This window comes from Lipotes vexillifer, unplaced genomic scaffold (assembly GCF_000442215.2).
Source record: "Lipotes vexillifer unplaced genomic scaffold, Lipotes_vexillifer_v1.1 scaffold337, whole genome shotgun sequence".
Taxonomy (NCBI): Eukaryota; Metazoa; Chordata; class Mammalia; order Artiodactyla; family Lipotidae; genus Lipotes; species Lipotes vexillifer.
In genome coordinates this window covers 295,419-319,577 of record NW_006799239.1, presented here as the reverse complement: position 1 = coordinate 319,577, position 24,159 = coordinate 295,419, and the positions used below count along the sequence as shown (strand labels likewise).

Here is a 24,159-nt window from a genome sequence, read left to right as displayed (position 1 = left end):
CCACCCCCCCGCCTGGATGAATGAGAATAAGATGTAGGCTCTCGCCTCTAGGGCTTTGTGTTCCAGGCAGAGAAAAAAGCCACAGGCACTTGGCTAGGTTTTAAAAAAGTTACCAAATGGAATGCAGACCTAGAAGTTTAGCTATGTTATTTAAAGTTACAAATGTAGCTAACAAAGAAACAAATAATAAAAATTTAACAAATATTGAGAAGAACAGGGGAGCAGAAGGCCGTGTAATTGAGGTAAATCCTTATTTTTTCATAGAGGGGAGAGAAAACTGAGAGCTTCAGAAATGCAGGTGTGTAGGTATACGCTGGACCTATGGAGATGCACATGAGAGGAATTAAAAACAAAAACCTTGAAAACAAGCTGTGCTTGGAGGTGTGACTGGGAATGCACCGAGATTACTTTGTACTCCATAATGTTCTGCAGACTTAGACTGAACATGCGCATGTGAGACTTTTAATACAATACAGCTTGTAATATAAGTGAAATGTGACTCAAAGGGTGGAAGGTGCCTCTGAGTTTGCTTCCTCCTTCCTGTAAACACTGGAAGCAGGATAAGGCATGCCATTACCAGACAAGAAACCCTGATGAATCTCTACAGGGCAGCAGATACAGGATTGACAGGGCAATAAAGAAGGAATTGTAGCCCAAAAAGTCCCTGGGAGAAGGTACAGGGAGGTGGGTGCACATGCCAGCACAACTGTGGAGGCTCTGAGCGAGAGGGTGCATCTGCCAGGCAGGAGTGGGCTCTGGGAAAAACAGCTGGGGAGTCACCTGGGATCAGCTGGGCCCGTGTCTGACTATAGCTGCCGCTGTGAAACTAAACTCTAAACAGCTGTTGAAAAGCAGATTCAGATTCAGTCAATCTGAGGTGGCTCCCAAGAGTCTTCACTTCTACTTTGAGGCCGGGCCATGCCCAGGCTGCTGGTCCACGAACCACAGTGAATAGTTACAGCACTCCAGACAGACTTCTTCGGGAGGGGCCACTGAGGGGCCACTGAGTGGCCACTGTGAGTGGGAGAGAAAAGGAGGACGACCAATGTCTGAAGACTTTCTGGATAAGGGGCCCTGAGCAAAAACAAAGAAACAACAGAAAAGGAAAGAAGCAGCTCTGTCCAGAACTGAGACACTGCTCACTGAAGCATGCCATTGTGGGAGTAATATGCTGTCAAGTTTATTTATTTTTTTAATAAATAGAGATAACACAAAAGACAAAATAATTGAGTGGGAGGGAAGTATTGACAAGAGGAGGAATCTAACAACAGGTGGAATCAGGTCAGATTTGGAAGAGCCTCAGAGAAAGAAGAAAACAGAAACCTATGTGAAGTTGACAGTGTTTAACCACAAAGTGAGGGCAGACAAGGGCATGGTGGTACTTGGCCTGGTGGAGCTGAAGGTCACTAGCAAAGCTTTTTTGTCCATCCCAACTCCAGTAAACCAGGTAGGATAATTTCCCTGAGGTTAAAGACTCTGTGTTTCAGACTTCGAGGGTCCACAGTATGCCAAGTAAAGAGGAAACATCACCCCTCCATCTGCTTGTCTTCTGATGAACACACAAATGCCCAAGAGATCAGGAAAGTCCCAACAGCTTCCAGAAAGGAGAGGGTGGAGGAAGGAGACAAGACTGGGCACGTCTCCCTAGCCACCCAGATGCTGGAAGGTGGAGACGGGATCTACAGAACAGCAGTGGCTGCCTCTGTCTGAACCCCCAGAACAAGGGGCTGCAGAGGGGCAGCAGGTGGGGCATCGTGTGGATATCACAGCAGCTCGTTCCATCAGACCCGAATTGTGTCCCCAAGTCTGGGGTTTCTGAGAAGAACTCCTGGGCGCGCCCCCGAGGCCAAGCTCTCCCTGATCCACCAGGTCCCCTTGCCCTGGCCCAACTGGCCCGGCACGGGCTCACCTGGACACCTCCGTGTTGGGCTTTCTCCAGCTGCCATCCTGGCCTCCTCTTCTCCTTGTCCCAACCTGAAGATCCTACCTGGTTGGGCCACGAGGAATCCTGTTAAGGGGAAATGACAAGAGGACTTTGTTATTGACACATGAGGCATTCCGGGACCGAGGCCCATCCTTGTAGGGCAGAGATGGTCTGGCCTCGGTGACTGCCCCGTGAGCCCAGCTAGTGGGCCCTCAGTGCAGACCATCCACAGAGAAAGTGAGAGCACAGGCATCCCGTGCAGGGTGCAAACGCCATTATGAATTCTTGACCGTGAGCCTGAGGCCCGATTCATTCAGGGCCCAGATGCCCCTGAGCTGCAGCAGCCGAGAGAGAGGGAGCCCCGGGGGGTGCGTTCCAGTCACCCTGTGAAGGGTCCCTCACCCACGGAGACAAGGTGGCTGTAGTTCTCCAGCATGACATCCCTGCAGAGGTTCTTCTGAGTGGCGTCCAGCTGCTGCCACTCCTCCAGGTTGAAGTCCACAAACACGTCCCTGAAGGTCAAGGTTCCCTGCAACAGCACACTCCTCCTTAGCCCACTGTCAAAACAAGGGGGGCAGTGGGGGGGGGCACTGGCATCTAGAGGGTAGAGGCCATCGATGTTGCTAAATATCCTCCAGTGCACATGGCAGCCCTCCACAACACAGCATTATCTTGCCTAAAGGTCAAGAGGTCAGAGGTGAGAAAACCTGGGGTTGAGCAGTGAAATGGAATGATCATGAAAAGGACTAGAATGTGCTGTAATATGCGAAAAGAAGAAAAGAAAGAGAAAAAGGGATTCATATCAAGATATATAAATAGGCACACATGATTTTCGGAAGAATGCATGAAAAATGAAGGAGACACAAAGACAGGGTGAGAGGGAAAATTATTTTTCACCTTTTAATGAACAAAGTTTTGTTTGAATTTTTTACCATATGCACAGAGTACTTTTTAAAATACTCAATTCAATTTATTAATGCTCTATTCAGAACATGTTTTAGAATGTTGGCATCCATATTCTTAAGTGAAAGTGGTCTTTCACTTTTTGCTTTTTTGTAGTATCTTCCTTGAATTTAAGTTAACTGGCATCATAACATGTACTGGATTCCTTTTCACCTTTTGACAGCCTGGAAAAGTTGAACACAGAAATTATCTGGTCTTTAAAATTTTGTGAAAGCAGCAATTAGTCCAGGATTTGGAAGAGTAAATTTAAAGTGTGAACACCTTTGATTCAAAAATCCTACTTCCAGGTGTATTCTCCATAAATACCTGTACTAATGGGCCAAGAGATACTTAGAAAGTTGTTCATGAGGCACTGTATATAATAGAAAAAGAAAATTAAAAATCTAAGTATCCATTCGTAGAGAAATAGTTAAATGATACTTCTACACCACGAAATAGGAACTGAAATAATCTTTATGTACTGATGAGGAACAAAACCCAGAATATAATCAGGTGGGAAAAGCAAGATGGGTATGGGAGTGTGATGGCACTTGTGCAAAAACACATGTTACATATATGTCTATTTTTAGTTAAATTGATGTAAATGCATCTACAGCACCTTACCACCAAATTGTTAACAGTGGGCATCTGTGAGGAAGATGAGGTACTGGGGAGAGAAGAAGTAGGGATCTTTTGGATACTGTTTTTATGCATATTGGAACATGAGACATAGATTTACTTTCATTATTTCAAACATAATGAAAAAGCAAAAAGTGAACTGAAAGTGAAGAAATAGAAAAAGCAAGATGAGTCTATGTATTTAAACAATCTTCTCTGAGAAGGAAAAGAAAAAAAAGAAGAGCAGTTCCAAGAGTAAGAAGTAGATTTTAAAAGTCTTTTCCTTTCTATCTTATCTTATTCCTTTTTCTTTTCTCTTTTCTTTTGGTGAGGAGGGGAAGGATTGGAGAATCTGAGGTGAATGACAGGTTGAACAGAAAACAGCCAGAGCCGAGGAGACTAACAGATTTTTCAAGGCTGCAATGTAATTTCTTAATTGCTGCCTCAAATTCACTGGAAACAAAGTAGGGGGTAAATTAGGAACTCACCTGGGACACGGCCATCTGGCTCTGCCCTGACAAAGGATGGAGATCTACGAAGGCAGAATCAGGAGGGTCGAGATCAGTGCATACAGCCATGAGACCACCAGCACCAGCTTAATAACAATCACTCTTGCCCCACAGCGGGGATGATCTGGACACGTGGCCTGGTAGCTCCAGCCTGTTCCCCTGGGACACGGCTAAGATCCTGTGTGTTTTCCACGGGAATTTATTTTCTCTTCCTGGACAGATTTATGACTTGTGTTTAAAGACATCTCCTCAGAAGCCATTAACAATCTGACATGTCCTTTCTCTCAGGAATTCTATGCCCGGAAATTTATCATAAAAAGGCAATCATAAATAAGCACAGGCTACAAGGATGTTAACTGTAGGTGTTTCCACCATTCAACAATTTGGAAGCAACTAAACCTCCAGCAAAGGGGACTCAGATCAAAAATTAGACACACAGCATGGGAAATACCACATGGGCTTTAAAAATGCAATGCAATCCTGTTCTCATTTCTTAACATATTTAAAAGTAGGTTACCAGAAAGCAAGTGCAGTGTGATCTCCTTTGTTAAGCAATATGTATTTATTGAGGAAGAGCAGTCCAGAAGAGCATTTATGAAAACGTTGACACTGCTTACCTTCCAGTGGTAATTCCACCTTTCCTCTTTTATTTACTTGCATTTTTTCATTTTTCACAATATCATTTACTAGTAAAATAGAAAGGGGAAATTATTACAAATCACCTATTATCACACTGAGCCCTGGAGGTGATAGACCCTGAGCAAAGTCTGGAGGACAGGGACAGCTTGCTGTGGTTTGGAGGAAGGAGACAAACCAGAGCTGAGTGCAGGGCAGAAGGGAGGGGCGAGGAGGGAGGAGAGGCGGGGGGTAGAGGGAGGTTAAGGGCCAGGCATTGGTCAGTTCCACGTGGAGCTGGAAACCACTGACCTTGTGCCAGTCTCCTTCGGCCCTTCAGTGGGCCACCACCACCCTGTTCCCGCCCCAATACTTCCTTATTTCCCATTATGTCCATTTGATCGCCATGCTCTTCCTTATTTGGCGGTGTTCAAAACACAGTTTCAGCAAGGAGCTTTTGTTAACCATTGCTACTGTAGCAATCCCTGCCTTAGGATCAGGACAACAGGGTTCAGCAAGATGCAGCTTGATGAGTCACTTCCCAGACCCAGTTACTAGCATCAAAATGAGAGGCAGCAGAGCTAGGTGACGGCCTACCTAGAGACCACGCTGAAAGGTCACAGACACACAGAAACCAAAGACACCTCTTTGGTCATCTAGTCAGGGTAGAGGAGATTCAACATTTCTGCTACAGGTAAGTGGGTTGTTTATACTATGGGACTGACTCAAATCCAAAAATAGCCCAGGTGACTTCCCTGGCCGAACAGTGGGTAAGACTCTGTGCTTCCACCGCAGGGGGCGCGGGTTCGATCCCTGCTTGGGGAACTAAGATCCCGCATGCCGCGCGGGGCGGCCAGAAACCAAAAACAAAGAAACAAACAAACAAAACAAAAATAGCCCATGGCACAAGAGGGAAGTATAATGACGTGTGCACAAATGTGTCAGGAGTGGAGAAAGTCCCGTGAGGCAGTTGGTCAATCTTTCCAGCCTGATCCTGCCTTTGCAGGCACTACAGCAGGGCAGCGTCCCTCCATCCGTCTGTAACTTTCATCCCTCTCCTCCAATAGGGGTTCAACTGACCACCATCACACAGCTCTCGATGGTGGCTAGAAGTTGAGTCACCGAGTCAGCCTTGCTCTCTCTCAGCTGAAGGAAGGGACAGAAGGCACTGCAGGTCCAGTCCTTCTAGGACCTGCTATCCTGTGAGCCCCTTCCCTCTAACCAGAGCATCTGGGTCTGTCCTGTGAGCCTTCCCCCTCTGCCCCTGGGGTCTGGGCTGGCGCTCCTCTTCCAGCTCCCTTCAGAGGAGCTATTTTATTTCTAAGGAGCCAGGACCCAAGGATTCAAAGACAAAGGTACCTTTGCTGGGACCATCACTTCAGGACCATGTCTCTGCCTCTGACCCGAGGAGCTCACCTCCTTCTGAGGCCTCAGACTGGGTCTTCTGTAGTCTAACTAAGGAAGCCCATGGCAGATCAGCTGGTGTCTGAAGCTGCTGAGCCGTGGGCTCAGTTATGAACCCTGACCCTGGAAAGGCAATGACCACACAGGCGATGCAATTAGCAACCTCCATGATGGAGCGAAGTTGAGGAAAACCCCAAAGTTTTCCTTGCCACCAGAAGGCACAGTGCCTCACTCTAGTTTTAAGAATTGACATTCAGTAAGAGCTCAATTACCGCCCGATAAGGTCTGGGCTCTGGAACGAAACTGACCGCCTGCTCTGCCGCTTTTATTCGTTTCATAAGAGGTCAGGGCCTACTGTGTGCCTGTTCTACTGTTCTGCGGGTTCTACTGTTCTACGTGAACAAAACTTCAGCTTTCCCCCATCTTGCGGAGCCATACTCTTAGCAGGGGAGATACAGACAGTGAGTCAGCAAAGTGATAAATTTAGGGTGCGTCTGTTGGAGAGGCATAAGCGTTATGCTGAAAACACGAAAAAAGAAAAAGGACCCCTCCACTTTACTGTGTGACTTTGGTTAGGTTTCCCAGCCTTTCTGTTCTTGCTTTCTCTCTGTAAAACAAAGAGCATCCTAGTACCTACTCACAGGGCTATTGTGAGCAGACTACTGCGAAACACAGCGGTGCCCGGCATTTACTAGGCACTGAGTAAACTTTGGTCGCTGAATGAATCAAGCAATGAACCAATCCCTCGCTGCCCCCCGTAGCCCCCCCCCCCTCCTCACCACCGCGGCCCTGTCACTCAAGCCCCCAGGGGAGCGACCTCATTGCCCAAGGCCCCTCCGACCTCCCCATCCAGCCCATCCCCAACTCCGCCTCCCCTTACTCCACCGCCTGGAACCCGAGGTCTCAGGGCAGATAACAACCGCAAGCGTCAACTCACACCGCCATCGGGGTCAAGCAGGGCACTTCCGCTCGCCGTCGCCCCGGGAGCCCGAGCGCTGTGCACGCGCAGGAGCGGGCTTTGGGGACGGGGGAGCAACACAGCCAATGGGCAACACGGCGCCTTTCGGGGACAAAGGATTCTGACGTGGTTGCCTCTGAGGTTAGATGGAGCGACGAGAGCGTGCGAGCATTTTCCGCGACGAGTCGTACGAGAGGCTGGGGAGGCGTCTCGGGCGGCGGGAGGCGAGCGGGCTCCGCGCGGACTGTCGTGGCGATCCGAGTCCGCCGCCTCCGAGGCCGAGGCCCGCTCTCCCAGTCCGTTCTCCCGCGCGGCCGGGCCTCCTTGTTGCTGTGCTCCCTGGGGAGTTCCCGCCCCGCCATCTTCCAAAGCCACGCTCTCCTCTTTCTTTAGATCCTCAGAATAAGAAAACGGTAGTCGTGCCTGCTGCCTCCACGGCGGCACATGGGCGCGGCCATCTTGGGCGCGGGGTGGAGCCGTCGGAGCCGGGCTCTGGTCTCAGGCCAGGGGTCAGAGAGCAGGGTTCAGGCTCAGTCGGGGAAGCAGCATGGAGGAGGGGCTGGGAGTTGGGCTGCAGGGCAGGCAGCATGCACAAATGAGGAGGAAACCATGATGCCTGATTCTCCTGAAATAAATCGAGGAACTCCGGTTTCTGGGACCTTGGGGATCCTTGGAGAATCTGGGCTTTGCCGGTTGGAAAGCACAGCATAAAGTGGGGGGGGAGAGCTGTTTCTCTGACGATGCCAGCCAGTGGCAACATGGCCTGCTAAAAGTCCTGTAGTGCCCTTGAGGAAAGTTTTCTGTTCCCTGTCGGGGTCTGGGGAAAGAGGCCAAGTGTGTGCCGTGTGCTTGTGGTACCTGCGTGGTCACCAAGCAGAACTCCTTGGGCTGGGCAAGGCAGGGTCTGGGCTCAGTACACCCAATTCCTTCTGTGCTACAGCCAACAGGTGCCAGGCACTGTTGAGAGAAGCAAGTGACAAAAGCAGTCATGGAAGCCAACATACATTTATTTACTCTTCCATCTGAACATACTGCTTTCTCCCTGTCTTTCCCTTTCGCCTCTGAGGAGGTGGTGGCATGTGTGATATTCCCAGGTTGGTTGGATGAATCATTGCCCAGATCTACAACCTGGAGGTCTCCTGGGAAGTGACTCTGTCCCAGTCTTGTGTAGAAGTCGCGGGAGAAGAGTCTGTTTTCTGTCAGTCAAGTGACTGGGGACTTGCCCCCCCCCCCCACTGTGATTCTTTGTACCTTCTTAAATGTTGGCCAGGTTTAGGGATGCTAACCTATTTATTTCCAGAAGAGAGGTGACCTGATAGGTTTTTCTGACACCACTGTCAGGAGGCAGGAGAAAGTTAATAGAGTTAGTATGACAGTGTCCTGAGGACAGTAGAGAAGCCCCCAGCTGCAGAAAGACCTGGTCATTGGCCCTGGTCAGACGCTCCCCATATCCTGACTCTGCAGGAATGAGTGCTTTGTCAGAAAGAGAAGGGGCTGGTGAAGGGCGTGCAGTTGTTGCTCATGCCGTGCCAGCATTTCCTAGTGTGACTTGGGCATCCAGGAACCAAGAAACATGCCAAGGTGTTCTTCCAGCCCACACTCCGCCCAGCTGTTGGGATCTAGCGATCCATAGAAGAGAAGGCTTGGCTCCACCACTTACCGGCCCTTTGGGCCTCTTCTATGTCATAGCTAAAGACCACACATCCCAACGGGCTGTCAGGATTGTTTAAAGGAACATCTCTAGCGCCCCCAGCCCAGAATGTGTCCTAAGGCAGGCACCTGGTAAGTGGTGGTATTACCAAAGCAAGCTTGGGTCCACTCACCCACATCCCATAAAGCCAATGTACTGACACCAGGTCGTGGTGAAGGAAAGTACAGCGTGTACTGCAGGGCGCCAAGCAAGGAGTCCAGGCAACTAGGGCTCAAAAGGCCTGAACTCCCCGATGGCTTTCGGGGAAGGGTTTTTAAAGACAGAGTGAGGCAGGAGGTTATGGGATGTGTGATCAGCTCATGGACATTCTTCTGATTGGTTGCTGGTGAGGTAATTAGGGAGTCAACCTCATCAACCTTCTGCTTCCAACCAGTCTGGGGTCTAAGTGCTTGTGGTCAGCATGCAGTTAAGGTCTTCCACCTGATGGGGGTTTCAGTATCTGCAAAACAGCTCACAGGATATGGCTCCGGATATTAGCTATCGCCCTTGGGGAGGAACTGAAGGTCCTTGACTTTGTTTAATGGCTAAACTATTATTTTGTCTTGCTTGACTGTTTTCCTTTGTTTCTGCATTTTCTCACTTCTCTGATTAAATTATTCTTTGAAACTTGGGGAAGACCAAGGAGGCTAAAGTTTTTCTACAGATGAGAAGCAGGTGGAGAACATGGGAGGGGTCTGTCCCGGGAAGGCCTATAGGGTCCTGCTTGGTTACCGTGGCAGTTTCTGCTGTCCTCTCCCCAACACTAGGGAGCGTGCTGGTGCCAATGCTGCTCCTTCCTGCACTGTGTGCTTCCCTCCCCTTCGCCACCAACCTTGCCCAGGGTCACCATTGATAACGTCTTTTTTTTTTTTTTTTTTTTTTTTTTTTTTTTTTGCACAGGGCCCAGGAGTGAACCTGGGCCCTTGGCGGTGAGAGCACAGAGTCCTAACCACTGGACCGCCAGGAATTCCCTGAAAACATGTTTTTAAATGGCAGTTAGGCCTCTAATTAAGTTAAAATTCATTGTAAAGTGTAACCCCAGAAGGCCCAGGTTACTCAAGCCCTTACGTTCCCAAGAAAAGCCTGTCTCGGGAAGACTGGTCCTTGTCCCACTCCTGGGAGAGCACCACAAAGAGCCTGGCGTGTTCTGCCTAGTAGGGTATTTCTGTAATCCAGGCACCTCTGTTCCATCTGATCAGGTGCTTCATGCTAATGGTGTGACGTATGGTGAGGGTCTGTTTTGTATGTCTGAGGCCCTCGGCTGTGTTAGTTTGACATCCGGGGGCTGTAGACCGAGTAGCTAAAGTGAGTGACATGGAAGCTGCATGCCTGCATGACTGACCTCCAGTCAAATCTCTGGACCCCTAGGCATGGGTGAGCTTCCCTGACTGGCAACACTTTGCATGTGTTGTCACACATCATTTCTGGGAGAATTAAGCATTGTCCATGTGACTCCTTTGGGAGACGACAACTGGATCTCACCACTGGTTTGCCCTGGACTTCACCCCTGCACCTTTTGCCTTTGCTGATTTTACTTTCACTGTCATAAATCCTAACTATGTGTATGGGACTTCCCTGGTGGTCCAGTGGTTAAGACTCCATGCTCCCAATGCAGGGGGCCCGGGTTCGATCCCTGGTCAGGGAACTGGAGCCCGCATGCCACAACTAAAGAGCCCATATGCCTCAACTAAGACCTGGTGCAGCCAGATAAATAAATAAATAAATAAATAATTTCTTTTAAAAATAATAATAATTCTGTATATAACAGCTCAGCAGGACTCACAGACTCTGAAAAGAACTAACAGCTTTTCTGAGTTCCGAGTCCTAGGGAATCTTCAAGCCTGAGGGTGGTCCTGGGGAACCCGAACATACTGTTGCTGTAGATTCTGAGGTTGGTTTGTTTCAACCATCCCAGTGGGTGGACCTCATGAACACGGTGTGACTCCGCCCCGAGCAGTACACTTGCTTGGTTTTTGTGCGGAGGTTGCAGACCTGAGGAGCAGCAGCCGGAGGGCACTGCTGTGATTTTCCCGCCTCCGAGGAGCAGAGGTCCTGAGTACTTGCAGTGGGCAGCAGCTGAGGGAGCTTGCTTTCTTGCTGTGGTGCAGGGTTCTGCTGAGGGTCCCTGGTACCTTCCTCTTTCTGGAAGTCTTCCCTGCAGTGACTGAGGTGACAGGTCCATCAAGCAATGTCTTGATGACGTTCTGCTCTTTGAACTGCGTGAGTTCCTGTAGGAAAGGGAAGGCCAGTTGCAAGTGTTCATCTCCTGCTGCACTGCATCGCTGTGTGTGCCACTGCCTCTGCAGATTTCCCACAGGCAGGAGAGTGTGCAGAGTGAATGGGGTTGGAATAGACAAAATGGGAATCCACCCCAGGGAACTGGTTGATGGCTCCAAAATGGTGGCATGAAGCCAATCACATGACTGTCAGGTGGCACAGAGTTTAAAGCTTCAGTCTTTGGATGACTGTGTCTGTTAGTTGAGAAGTGTGTGTACCACAGTAAACCCCAAAGGAGGAAGACTTCAGCTAGCTGATGACGATTCTACTTTCAAGGTCTCTCTGTTATTGAAGGATGTTGTAATAAGCCAGAGTATAATAATATGTACTGTGGACTTCGACTCTACCAGGCACTGTGCTATGTTATTTATATTCATTTATAATTTAAAATTATTAGTAGAATCCCTCACTATTATTATACCATACCTTCCAGATCGGGAGACTGCATACAGATGTCTAAGTGAGTTATCCAACTCTTCACAGCTAGTAAATGAAATAAAGAGTTAAGATTAGGCAGTTTGGCTCCAGAATGCATACCCTTGACTTCTATACCATTCAGTAGTCATGAGCACATCCTCATTTAAGAAAAGGATCTGGATGGTTACATGTCTTGGTGAATTTTGTGGAGCAAGTAAGTGGCAGAACTCAAACTAGAATTTAGGTGTCCTGACTCCAGATCCCATTCATTTTTCAAGGTGATTTGTCTTTTCCCCCTGTCCTCTGGAGCGGTACATCTTAGACTTGAATTTACATAGGGTTCCCCTAGGGATCTTGTTAAATTGTAGCTTCTGATTCAGTAGTTCTGTTGGGGGCCCTGAGTGTCTGCATTTCTAACAAGCTCCCAGGTGGTGCCAATATGCTGGTCCTCAGAACACACTTTGAGTCCAAATAAGGTTTTACGGACCCTCTGGTTTAGCAGCTATTACTTCTGCTTGGAACACACACACACACACACACACACACACACACACACACGGAGACACAGTGATGAGGGAGTAGGATTGGGGTGCTCTCTGATCTCACTAGTGAGACCCCTCACTAATTCCCTTTTGGCGTTGAAGACTCTGAGGCCCGTGGAGGGAGAGGATGCTTCAGGGAGTTGTTAACAGGCTGAGACTGGGACCTATTCCACTTGACTCCCCAGGCAATGTGCCCCTCTCCTCCTTCCCTCCCTCTGTTGCACAGGAGCTTCTGGGGGAAGAGAATAGTAAAGGAATGGGCATTGTTCAATGATGGGTTATTTAAGACTTTATAAGAACCACCAGGGTGATCTCCATTCCAGGCCTCCTTGTCTCCATGTTGTACTGAACACAGGTCTCAGCTGCCCAAGAGGACCCAGCTGTACTGAGCCCAGGTCAAAAGGTCAAAATATTGCGTTGGCCAAAAAGTTTGTTTGGGTTTTCCCATAAGGTGTTACAGAAAAACCCGAACAAACTTTTGGGCCAAACCCAATAGCTCTCCTCATAGGTCTGCATACCCATGCAGGCACCCCTCCGGGGAAAACGGACCCACAGAGGTCTCTCTGATGGTCAGACACTATTTTTAAGCACACCCCTGTCTACAAACCCCAGGGACTACCAGTAACTAGATACATGCTACTACTCTTGTTTTAGTCTGGGTAAGCCAAACTACTGGAATAATTAGATGGAAAATATAATGGCTCAGACACAACCTTTCTTGCTCACATAAGAATCAACCATGGGTAGTCCATATTGACCGGTGGTGTTCCTCCATATAGATTGAGGCTGTTGGCATCTCTGCCCTCTTCAACATGGCTTCCAGGGCACTCTAGTTGTCATCATTCCTGGAAGTGAGAAAGAGAATGGAGGAGCACAGGTCAGGAGCCACCACTAGCTTTCAGGATCACCATGGTACAGAAAGTCAGGAAGTTTTTTCTGAGACCCAGAGGTCAAAAAACTGCAGAAAACCATTGCTGACAGCACAGGTGTCCCATGGCCCCAGGGTGGTTGGGTGATTAGCATAGCATGGAGTCTAGCAGGTGCTGCAAAACTCACATCTGCTTACAGCAGAAATTAATACAACATTGTAAATCAACTATACTTAAATAAAATTAAAACCAAACAAAACTTACATCTGCTGAAAAATACTTGCCTACTCTTCCTGCTAGAGGAAAAGTATGGTTTCTAACTCCCTTCTCCCTTCCAAATTTCACGCAGAGAGGTCACATTGGCAAGCAAGTCTGAGAAATGTAATCTCAATGCTTCCAGCCCCGGCAGTACAGGAGAGGGGATGGGAATGGGAATGTCGCAGAGTGCCAACAGACAATGCCTGGCACATCTTTGGAAATCCCATTAAAATTGAAAGATTTGTCTCCCTTTTCCTCCTTCCAGACTGAAGTTGATCCCTGCCGATGTCTCCAGTGTCACTCTGCAAACTGAAGCATCAACTGCTGAGGCAAGCAACAGTGGTTTGTGTCATGGAATTGTCTTCTTCTCCTGACCCTGGACCCTATGGATATCAAGTGAGCCCTAATTTGTGCTCTCCACTATCTTTGTACACACTTGTACATGTATGTTCTTACAGACATGCAGGTACATACACACAGACCCACATCTCAGACAGCAGATCCTCAAGTGCAGAGTACTGGCCTCCAAAGCCCTGAGTGGAGAAGCCCAAAACATTCATAGGTGTTAGGGCCAAGGAGGCTTCAGAGAGTTGGGAGAAATTCCTAGATTCTGCCCAAATGCCCCTGACCTCAGAGGCCAAGGCTGTAGTCATGGGGGCATTCGGGTAAAGAGCATCCTCCTGGGTACTGAGCTTGGAGATGGATTCCAGGATTTATTTTATATGACACCTTTGAGAGCATTCCTTTCAATGGAAAGAACTTTCTCCCCTTCCTGAGGGACCAGTCCACTCAGTAAAGACTCAGTGAACATGAGCAAATTCTAATGAATGAAGACTCACATTTCCCAAGTTGTGTTCCTGTTGGAGGAATTCTTAAGTCACCGATTCTGACCTAGAGGAATCTTTTGCCAGAGGAAATGAAGCTAGAGAACCTAGATCAAGACTGGCAAGTCTGTTGCCCTTATGCTGCCATTATATTCTGCATACACGGCAGCTATCGTTTGTCAATAATGTGAATTGGGAGATTGGGATTGACATATATACAATAATATGTATAAAATAGATAACTAATAAGACCCTGCTGTATAAAAATTTAAAATAAAATAAAATTCAAAAAAATAATAATGGTACTCTTTCTGGTCAAGGTCAGACAGGCTCTTAGAATTCTTCTCAACAGTACGTTCTAGATTACCTCTACCAATCATAGTTGGTAATTATGTTGAAACCTATTTGCTATGCCTGCCCTAGGTCAGCATTTCACAAAATGTCTTCCATGAAACACTGGTTCTCTGGCTTATTAACAATCATGATGTGAGTAAAAGGTTCTATGATCATAAAAACTTGGGAAACATTGTTTAGATGTGTTTTTTTTTTTTAATGGAGGGACTTCTACAACCACTAGGATACTATGTAGGTAGGATACTATATAGATCTCCCAAAAGGTCTGTAAAATACAGCATTTTCCAGGGCTTCCCTGGTGGCGCAGTGGTTGAGAGTCCGCCTGCCGATGCAGGGGACACGGGTTCGTGCCCCGGTCCAGGAAGATCCCACATGCCGTGGAGCGGCTGGCCCCGCAAGCCATGGCCGCTGAGCCTGCGCGTCCAGAGCCTGTGCTCCGCAACAGGAGAGGCCACAGCAGTGAGAGGCCCGCGTACTGCAAAAAAAAAAAAAAGGTAAAAAAAAAATACAACATTTTCCAAATGTATTTCACCGTAGAACTCTTTCCAAAGAACGTGTTGGGAGACAAAAAGGATTATACGTGGAATAATAAGAGGCTTCCTCTGGGTGGCCTGACAGTGGGCTAGGTGGGACCAGTGGCTCCTCCTCCCCCAGATAGAGTGAGGGGCTGCTCATGATCTCAACTTCCCACAGGGCTGCTGGGCAGCTGTCATTTTCAGCATTCCCCTGAACATCTGGCACCTGAGCTCAAATACTTTTCCTCTGCTTACAGTGGCACTTTCATGCTCGTGCTGTGAAAAGGAAGATTGTCAGGGGGTGGTCCTGGTCCAGCTGCACCCAACCCAAGCATGTCTCTCTACAGGATAATGAGAGAATGTGAGACTTGTGCTTTTTGCTGATCCATGTGTCTGTGACCCAGCCTGCCTCAATGATGCTTGCTGGTGATTGAGCCGTTTGCCTGGCAGTGGTACCTAATGTGGAGTGAACATGGCAGAAAAGTTGAACTGTTTCACTTGAGGGGTGGGAAGCATCCTCTCTGGGGTTGAGGACAAATCACCAGTAGTGCTCATGATTGAATGGCCTCATTTTCTGTGGGCCACAAATGCCCCTGAACTGGCAGGCCATGTGAACTTATGGCCTTATGATTGTATGGCCACAATGTCTATAGGTCCCAGAAACACTGCTAAATGGGCAGCTCATTTGCTTCTTGGTGGCTAGTCACTGTGTAGTTAAAATGTCTAGGGGCCACAGATGCACACCTGAATGGGCAGATAATTTGGCTGTGTCACTATGAAAAATTGAGGCTGTGAGACAAGGCTGCCCATTGTTAGATCTCTCGTCTACTCTACTTTTGAGCTTTTTTTTTTTTTTTTTTTTTTTTTTTTGTGGTATGTGGGCCTGTCACTATTGTGGCCTGTCCCGTTGTGGAGCACAGGCTCCGGACACGCAGGCTCAGTGGCCATGGCTCACGGGCCCAGCCACTCCACGGCATGTGGGATCTTCCCGGACCAGGGCATGAACTCACGTCCCCTGCATCGTCAGGCGGACTCTCAACCACTGCGCCACCAGGGAAGCCCTAGTTTTGAGCTTTAAAGCTCTTTCATCTTTAAAGATGAAAAGAAAGGGACAAGAGAGGGCCCCTCAAATCCGGACACCACTGTGGCAGCTGATGCAGCCCAACCCCTCCGATTTTATCATCATTCAGATAGAGGACTTTTGGAGAAAGTCAGGTGCATGTAAAAATGTGACACTTCATGGAAATAGTAAGGCTTCCCCCAAGACTGGTACCATGAAGGGCTGAAGGAATCTGAGAGAGTGTATAATTTGTCTAGATGAATCAATTAACTTTTTTTTTTTTAATTTTCGGCTGTGCCACATGGCATTTGGAATCTTAGTTCCCCGACCAGAGATCGAACCCATGCCCCCTACACTGGAAGCACGGAGTCCCAGCCACTGCACCACCAGGGAAGTCCCTCAATTAACTTTTATCATTCCATTTCCCTTCTATCGCCCTGGTAGTTTTGCAGTCTTTAATTATTATTATTATTATTATTAATTTATTTTTTTTGCTGTACGCGGGCCTCTCCCTGTTGTGGCCTCTCCCATTGCGGAGCACAGGCTCCGGACGCGCAGGCTCAGCGTCCGTGGCTCACGGGCCCAGCCGCTCCACGGCATGTGGGATCTTCCTGGACCAGGGCACGAAGCCGTGTCCCCTGCATCAGCAGGCAGACTCTCAACCACTGTGCCACCAGGGAAGCCCCCTAATTATTATTTTAGTGGTTACCCTAGAGATTATGACATACACCCTCAATTTATGTCTTCTGTAGATTAATACTTTTACTGCTTCTTCCACAATTCAACGATAGAAAATATTTTAGCTCAATCCCCTCTTATCATTTATACTATTGTTGACCTGAATTTTAATTCTACATATATTTTAAGTCTCTATGCATTATTATAAATGCTTAATACAGTCAGTGTTCATATAGTTTTATCCACATATTTACTCTTTATTCTTCATAACGCTTTCACTTTTTATTTTTTAAGCATCATTATTTCCTAACTTTAAGAAATCCCTTTGGTGTTTATTTTAGTGTAGGTCTGCTGGCAATTAATTATATCAGTTTTGGTTTTTCTGAAATCAACTTTATTTCATCTTCGTTTAAAAGGATATTTTCCTTGAGAATAGAATTCTAGGTTAGCAGTTATTTTATTTCAGCACTTTAAAGATATCATTTCACTGTATTTGTTGAAAAGTCAGTTGCCATTCTTATTGTTTCTCCTTTGAATGTAATGTGCCTTTTTTCTCTGGCTGCAATTAGATTTTCCTTTTTTCTCTTTTGTTTTCAGCAGTTTGACTATGATGTGCCTAGTTATGATTTCCTTTGTATTCATTCTGCTTGAGATTAGTAGAGCTTTTTGAGTCAGTGGCTTGATATCATTTGTCAATTCTGGTATCTTTTCAATCTGGTATTCTTTCCAATTAAACATATATTGAACCTTTACACCATGTTCCATGTCTCTTACCCTCTTTCCATTATTTTTCGTTCCTTTTTTTTCATAATGCTCTAGCCTGCATAGTCTCTGCTAACTCATTTCCAGTTCACTAAGTTTCTATTATGCTATATCTAACATCTACTTAGTGCTTAATTTAAGCTGTGTTTTTTAGTTCTAGAATCCCCATGTGATTCTTTCTAATGTCAATAATTGTGTCACCTAATTTCATTTTTTTTTATGTGGACCATTTTAAAAGTCTTTATTGTATTTGTTACAATATTGCTCCTCTTTTATGTTTTGGTTGTTTTGGCTGGGAGGCATGTGGGATCTTAGCTCCCTGACCAGGGATCAAACCTGCACCCCCTGCTTTGGAAGGTGAAGTCTTAACCACTGGACTGCTGGAGAAGTCCCTGTCACCTAATTTCTTGAACACAGTAATCATAGTTTTTTTTTTTAAAGTTGTGTCTGATAATTCAAATATTTGGATCACTATCGGGTTTATTTATATCACCTGTTTTATCTTGGTTTCCTTCATCTGATTCATGGCATGCCTGTGATATTTTTTTTGTTGTTGAATGCCAGAAATTGTATATGAAGTGTTTTAAAAATTTTCTCTGGATGATGTTTCATCCTCTAGAAATAATTTACTTTTCTTCTGGAGGCCAAATATAGTAGAAGCAGATAACCTTGGTCCATCAAGGATTAAGATGAGGGCTTCCCTGGTGGCGCAGTGGTTAAGAATCTGCCTGCCAATGTAGGGGACACGGGTTCGAGCCCTGGTCCAGGAAGATCCCACATGCCACGGAGCAACTAAGCCCATGTGCCATAGCTACTGAGCCTGCACTCTAGAGCCCGCGAGCCACAACTACTGAGCCCACGTGCCACAGCTACTGAAGCCCATGCTCCTAGAGCCCGTGCTCCAGCAACAAGTGAAGCCACCGCAATGAGGAGCCTGCGCACCACAATGAAGAGTAGCCCCTGCTCACCGCAACTAGAAAAAAAACCCGTGCGAAGCAATGAAGACCCAATGCAGCCAAAAATAAATTTAATTAATTAATTAATTAATTTTAAAAAAGGATTAAGATGATCTGAGAATCTATTTAATCTTCATGAGGGCTGATGTATAACTGGTTTGCCTCTCCTAGGAAAAAGCCATTCAGGATTTTTACCTGAAAGCCTGGAAGACCCTGATCTCTAGTTTTCTAGTTTTTGTCTCTATTACTATGAGACTTCCAAAAGCTCTGCTTAAGTTTTTAGCTTTTTAGTTGCTGCTTTCTGCTTGACTTCATGACATCTTGTCTTGTGTAGTTTAGAAATTGAACTATGCTCACAATTTGGAGCTCAGTTTTCTGTGGTTCCTTTTTTTGTTGTTGTTGGATCTTGACCTTCAAGTCTTGGCTGCCTTAATAAAAAGCAGTAAATCCAATTTTTGTGCCCTACTTCATGAGACTTCTCAAAGCTATGAATCACTATTTTCTGCTCTTCACCTTGGCTCTTCACCTTGGCTCCACACAGCTTAGGAATTGACAAATGCCTCAAGGGAAAAAGAAGCAGCTCACCTCAGTGTGTTTCTCTTTACTTAATCATCTAGACCTATCTAATGCTGGTTTCCTTGCTTTATCTCTGATGCCTTTAAAAAGCTGTGATCTTTTGGTGTTTTGTCTAGTTTTCATAGTTTCTATCAGCCAAAGCATTGGTATGAGAGAAGATAACCTGTCACATTTGGAAGAAAAAAATCCTTGCTATAGAATTTCTATAGATATCAGTTAGCAGTTGAAGAAAGAGTCCTTCTATCCCTGGTTTGCAAAGAGGTTTTAATATGAATGGATGTTACATTTATTAAATGCCTTCTCTGTATCTATTGAGATGTGATTTTTCTTCTTTATTCTATCATTATAACATTGCATTCATTGATTTATGAATATTGCATTCCCAGAATAAACCCAGTTTACTAATGACCTATTATCTTTTAATATATTTATGGAGTTAATGCACTAATGTTTCATTTAGAATGTCATGAAAAAGATTGAACTGAATTTTCCTTTCTTGTAATGTTCTTGTCAGCTTTTGGATCAAAGTAATGCTGACCTCATAAAACGAGATGGAAAAGGTGCCCTTCATTCTTCTCTTTGAAAGAGTTCCTTTTGTTTTGTTTTGTTTTCTTTTTGCGATACGCGGGCCTCTCACTGTTGTGGCCTCTCCCATTGCGGAGCACAGGCTCTGGACACGCAGGCTCAGCAGCCATGGCTCACGGGCCCAGCCGCTCCACGGCATGTGGGATCTTCCCGGACCCAGGAACGAACCCGCGTCCCCTGCATCGGCAGGCGGACTCTCAACCACTGCACCACCAGGGAAGCCCTGAAAGAGTTCCTTTTCTTTGGAAGAGTTTGTGTAATATTGGTGTTAGTTCTTCTTTAGCTCCCTGATAAAATTTGTCAAGTAAGCCATGTGAACTTTGAGTTTTCTGTATGGAAAAGTTTTAAATTATGGATTAAATGTTTGTAAATAGATGCAGGAAAATTTAGATTCTCTACTCATGTGTCAGTTTGTTACAGTATTTCCTTAGAATTTAGCTCATTGCATCTCAGTTTCATATTTTTAGTAAAAGCTTTTCATAATCTTTTCTAATGACCTTTTTAGTGTCTGTAAGATCTGTGGTGATATTCCCTTTTTCATTCCTGATATTAATTTATTTGTGACTTCCCACCTTAATCCAGTCAGGTATTGAGCTAATTTAAGTCTGAGCTTCATTCCTAGGAATGATCTATTTCAGTTCACACTTATTCCCGTTAAAATCTTGGAGTGTTTATGAAGACCTCTCTGCATTGGCATGCCCTGAACTTTCAACGACCACATAAGAGTGCTGAAATCTCTGAGTCACAGCTCTCACTTGTAGAATGTGCAGAATGGTGATCACTTTGAGAGGAAAGCCAGCCGTTCTTGGCTTCCTTCTACTTCTGGGTCTTAGCTGTACAAAGTCTTAATGCTTATGATTCTATGATGCCTTCAAACAGTTGTTTTTATATTTTCCCCAGGTTTTCTAGTTGTTTTCCCTGAGATAGTTGGTCCAAAACAAGTAATTCATCTTTTGCTAGAATTTTTTCTTGTATGATGTTAATATTATACCTCAGTTATATTGAGAAAACTAAATAAAAATTCTTCTCCAGTGAACAAGGATCACATTTTTTATAGCGTATCTTGTCTTCAGATACACATACTAAATATAAGTTCTTTGAGGTCTTTTTGTTCAAAGGAATCCTTTTTTACATGAATCAAGCTTTGTCACACTTTGTCAAAGTTTTACCTAACGGAATTATCTAGTGGGAAGAATGTTGGCTTTAGTGCAGATACCACAAAAGGTACTTTCAACATCCATTCTTGACTCCTTCTAACTTTCCCTCCTTTTAACAGTTATTGGAAGTTAAGAAATAAAACCCCTCAGTTTTCTCACCTACCTTATATCGAGTTGGACTCGTGACAGTTCTGTCCAATAATGATTAAGTGGAATTATATGGAGAGGGCATCTTTCTCAAATTAAAAGAAACAAAGCCTGGAAAGGAGAAAACTTTTTTACCATTAACCTCTTTATCTTTGCTTATTTTTGCCTAGAATATAGATAATATCTGGTAGGAGCCCAGTCATCTTGAAAGAACAAGGAAAGAAACATGAGAACAAACTAAGAAGTGGTTAAATAGTAACAATCTGGGTCCCTGACAGGATTATTGAGCCATTGCATCAGTCCCAGACTGGCTATCATCAGACTCCTTATTAGAGGAGCTAACTAAACATCTTGTTTTCCCAGGCCATTGTGAGTCAGCTTCCCATTATTTGCAGCTGAAAATATTTCTAACTAATAGAGACTGAGATTCAGGAGAACTTGGTTCTAATTCTAATGTGACCACAGTGAAATGTCTATGCAAAAGTAAATTGTATTTCTGTATACCAGTAAAAAGACATTTAGAAAATGAAATTAAAAGAAAACATTTTATCCCTAGTGCCCAGATCTTGATCTTTAACCACCATTCCCACTAAAAGGGAACCAGAGATATTTAGAGAAATATCTGATTCTGGGTCTGGACCTAGAAGAATACATGATGAGAATAGGTTATCTTCTTGTGCTAGAAAAGACACACTTAAAGATTAATGTCTAAAGGACATAGTAGACATCATGAAGGGCCTTCACTGGCCACATTTGATCATTTGAGCACCAAGACGAAAATGGCTGCAATTTGTTGTAATACATTAAATAAATACAAAACCATGAGTTCATAGTGATACTCCAAAAGCAATCAAATGAAAAAAAGATGAAAGAAAAAGAGAAGAAAGCTCTTTGTCATTGTCTTAGAATGAGTTCTGGGTTAACAAAATGGAAGGTTACATACAGAAGGTTTATTGGGGAGAAACATCTGTAAGAGGTTGAGGAAGATAGGATTGGACAGAGGGAGAATTTACCCTCAATGCAGTCGCAACTGAGGCCTCAGACAGTCTTACAGGGAGCTCTGGAGCTGGGATGGCCCTTCAGAGTTGTCCCAAATGGAAGGCTGGACCTTTGTGTTTCTGCATAAGACACTCATTTAATACTGCCTGCTCCCTGAGCAGAGGTGGGGAGGTGAGGGCATAACTTTGAGTGAGGCAGTTGCCTGTAGCTGAGGGCAGTTCCCAATGAGAGAGATAGCTATGAGGTCAGTAGCTGATTTTCCCAGAAACTGGGGGATAATGTATTGGCCCCAAAAAAGAGATTTGAGTGGAGCAACATAGTATTCACTACAGCAATTGTTTATAGAAGAATGCCACCCAATAAATAGAGAAAGAATTAGATAATTGATTCAGGTAAGGAACCTCAAGAGATGTTACCTTAGTCAGCTTAAGCTGTTTAAACAAAATGCCATAAACTGAGTGGCTTATCAACAACAGAACTTTATTTTTCACAGCTCTGGAGCCTGGAAATTGGCGCTCATGGTGCCAGTATGGTTGGGTTCTTGGTGAGGGCCCACTTCTAGGTTGTAGCTAGCTGAACTTGTTGTATCCTCACATGGTGAAAAAGGAGCAAGCTAGCCCTCTGGTCTCTTCTTACTAGGGCAGCAATCCCATTCATGAGGCTCCACCCTCCTGACCTAATCAACTTCCAAAGGCCCCACCTCCTAACATTATCACATTGAGGGTTAGAATTTCAACATATGAATTTGGGGGGGACACATTCAGTCCGTAGCAGATGTTAAATGCATTTGATAAAAGGTTGTTTGGACAAGATGCTCATGTAGAACCAAAATGTTATTCTACAAATTATTTGCTAATTGCATCCTTAATAGAGGGTTGCATAGTAGCACCTATGAAATATTCTTGGCAGTTATTAAGTATTTGTGTTAAAAATGCTTAACCTGGGCTTCCCTGGTGGTGCAGTGGTTAAGAATCCGCCTGCCAATGCAAGGGACACGGGTTCGAGCCCTGGTCCGGGAAGATCCCACATGCTGCGGAGCCACTAAGCCCATGTGCCACAACTACTGAGGCTGCACTCTAGAGCCCGTGAGCCACAACTACTGAGCCCACATGCCACAACTACTGAAGCCCACGCACCTAGAGTTCGTACTCCGCAACAAGAGAAGCCACCGCAATGAGAAGTTGCGCACCGCAACAAAGAGTAGCCCCGCTTGCTGCAACTAGAGAAAGCCTGTGCACAGCAACAAAGACCCAATGCAGCCAAAAATCAAATAAATAAATTTTTAAAAAAATGCTTAACCTAAAACTGATCAAACTTCTATACCTAACTTCAAGTCTGTAGAAAATACAGGAGAGAAAAGAAAAGTTGAGATGAGATCATGAGGAAACAATCAGATGACACGGAACATGGGACATTCTACAAGTCAACTAGCACTGTTTCTTCAAAAAGTCAGTATTAGGCTAACAGGTCATGGCAAGGTGATGATGGTGTAGATTTGATTTCTCTAAATACTGTCTTAAAAATAGAACCATTGTGATAGCAAAAGAAAAACTTCACAGACTACATTTTGAACAAAACAAGGTGACAAGCATCCCCAGGAACCTTATAATGCAAATGAGTGAAACCAAGACATGAATAACAGCAAGATCTTTGCACAGGTTTAGCAGTATGGAAGAGTACCAGAGGGAATATAGGGTCATTCTGATGGTCCATGAGCCCAAGAGTACTGAATTCCTCAGTGTTTACTCCTCAGCTCAGTTACTTACTGCCTCAGTTTCTACCACAGGGGTTACCCCTACCCCTAGTGTCCTCACCTGACAGACTGTCCACTTGGGTCAGACCCTTTAAGATTCTTCCAGCTGGATGCCTTCTGTGGCATCCACTTGGCCCCTGGGAAAACCCACTCCACCAAACTCTGGACATGCAAACTGTCTTCACCACTGCTCTTTCTTCATTTTGCCATTTCAGGCTTCTATACCAGCCTCTGCTCTACAAGTTCATCTAGGTGGGAGTAGTCATCAGTCATTATCTTCACCAACACTCCAAAGTCCTGAGGACAAGCTTTACCAACAACTCTCTCAAGTTGCACCCAAGAGACAGGATTGGTCTGTGAATTTCTGCAGCTCAGCAGCTGGGGAAGAAACAGATGTCAGCCTCCCCATCTGAAAGGCAACTTCCATTATTCTGAGTTATCTTGGGGCTCCCCTTCTTAACTTGAGGTGGTGGTGGTGAGATCCAAAAGAAAGCAGCAAAGTAATCTCTAAAGCAAAATTTCCTTTCAAAAAATAACTTTTAAAAAAGAAATATCCAACCTACTCTCACAAAGGTTGAAGGAAAACGATGGACTGATAACCCAAGAACTTGGCCACCTTACAGTTAAATTTTCCAGAGTATGTCTAGACACCACATAAGAGAATGAATCTTCCAGAAATTAATAGATATAAATAAAATATTTGTACTCTTCCCATTTTATCTTTGTACCTGCCTCTAGGATGGGACACCTAGTATTTTGTAAAGCCAAAA

At 45.3% G+C, this 24,159-nt stretch overlaps 1 protein-coding gene across 1 annotated transcript in view; it reads right to left on the bottom strand.

Annotated features, from left to right (window-relative positions):
• Positions 1-13,676, bottom strand: part of ZNF674 (zinc finger protein 674) — a 36,162-nt gene extending 22,486 nt beyond the window's left edge. Inside the window, exons 1-11 of the mRNA XM_007471525.1 lie at positions 13,510-13,676; positions 11,364-11,420; positions 10,653-10,824; positions 7,829-7,927; positions 6,950-7,462; positions 5,689-5,754; positions 4,921-5,023; positions 4,611-4,679; positions 3,973-4,016; positions 2,327-2,453; positions 1,910-2,008 (exon numbers count right to left, since the gene is read on the bottom strand). Coding sequence (XP_007471587.1) covers positions 1,910-2,008; positions 2,327-2,453; positions 3,973-4,016; positions 4,611-4,679; positions 4,921-5,023; positions 5,689-5,754; positions 6,950-7,462; positions 7,829-7,927; positions 10,653-10,824; positions 11,364-11,420; positions 13,510-13,676 — 1,516 coding nt within the window. The remainder of the gene's footprint in view (positions 1-1,909; positions 2,009-2,326; positions 2,454-3,972; positions 4,017-4,610; positions 4,680-4,920; positions 5,024-5,688; positions 5,755-6,949; positions 7,463-7,828; positions 7,928-10,652; positions 10,825-11,363; positions 11,421-13,509) is intronic.
• Between the last annotated feature and the right edge of the window lie 10,483 nt (positions 13,677-24,159).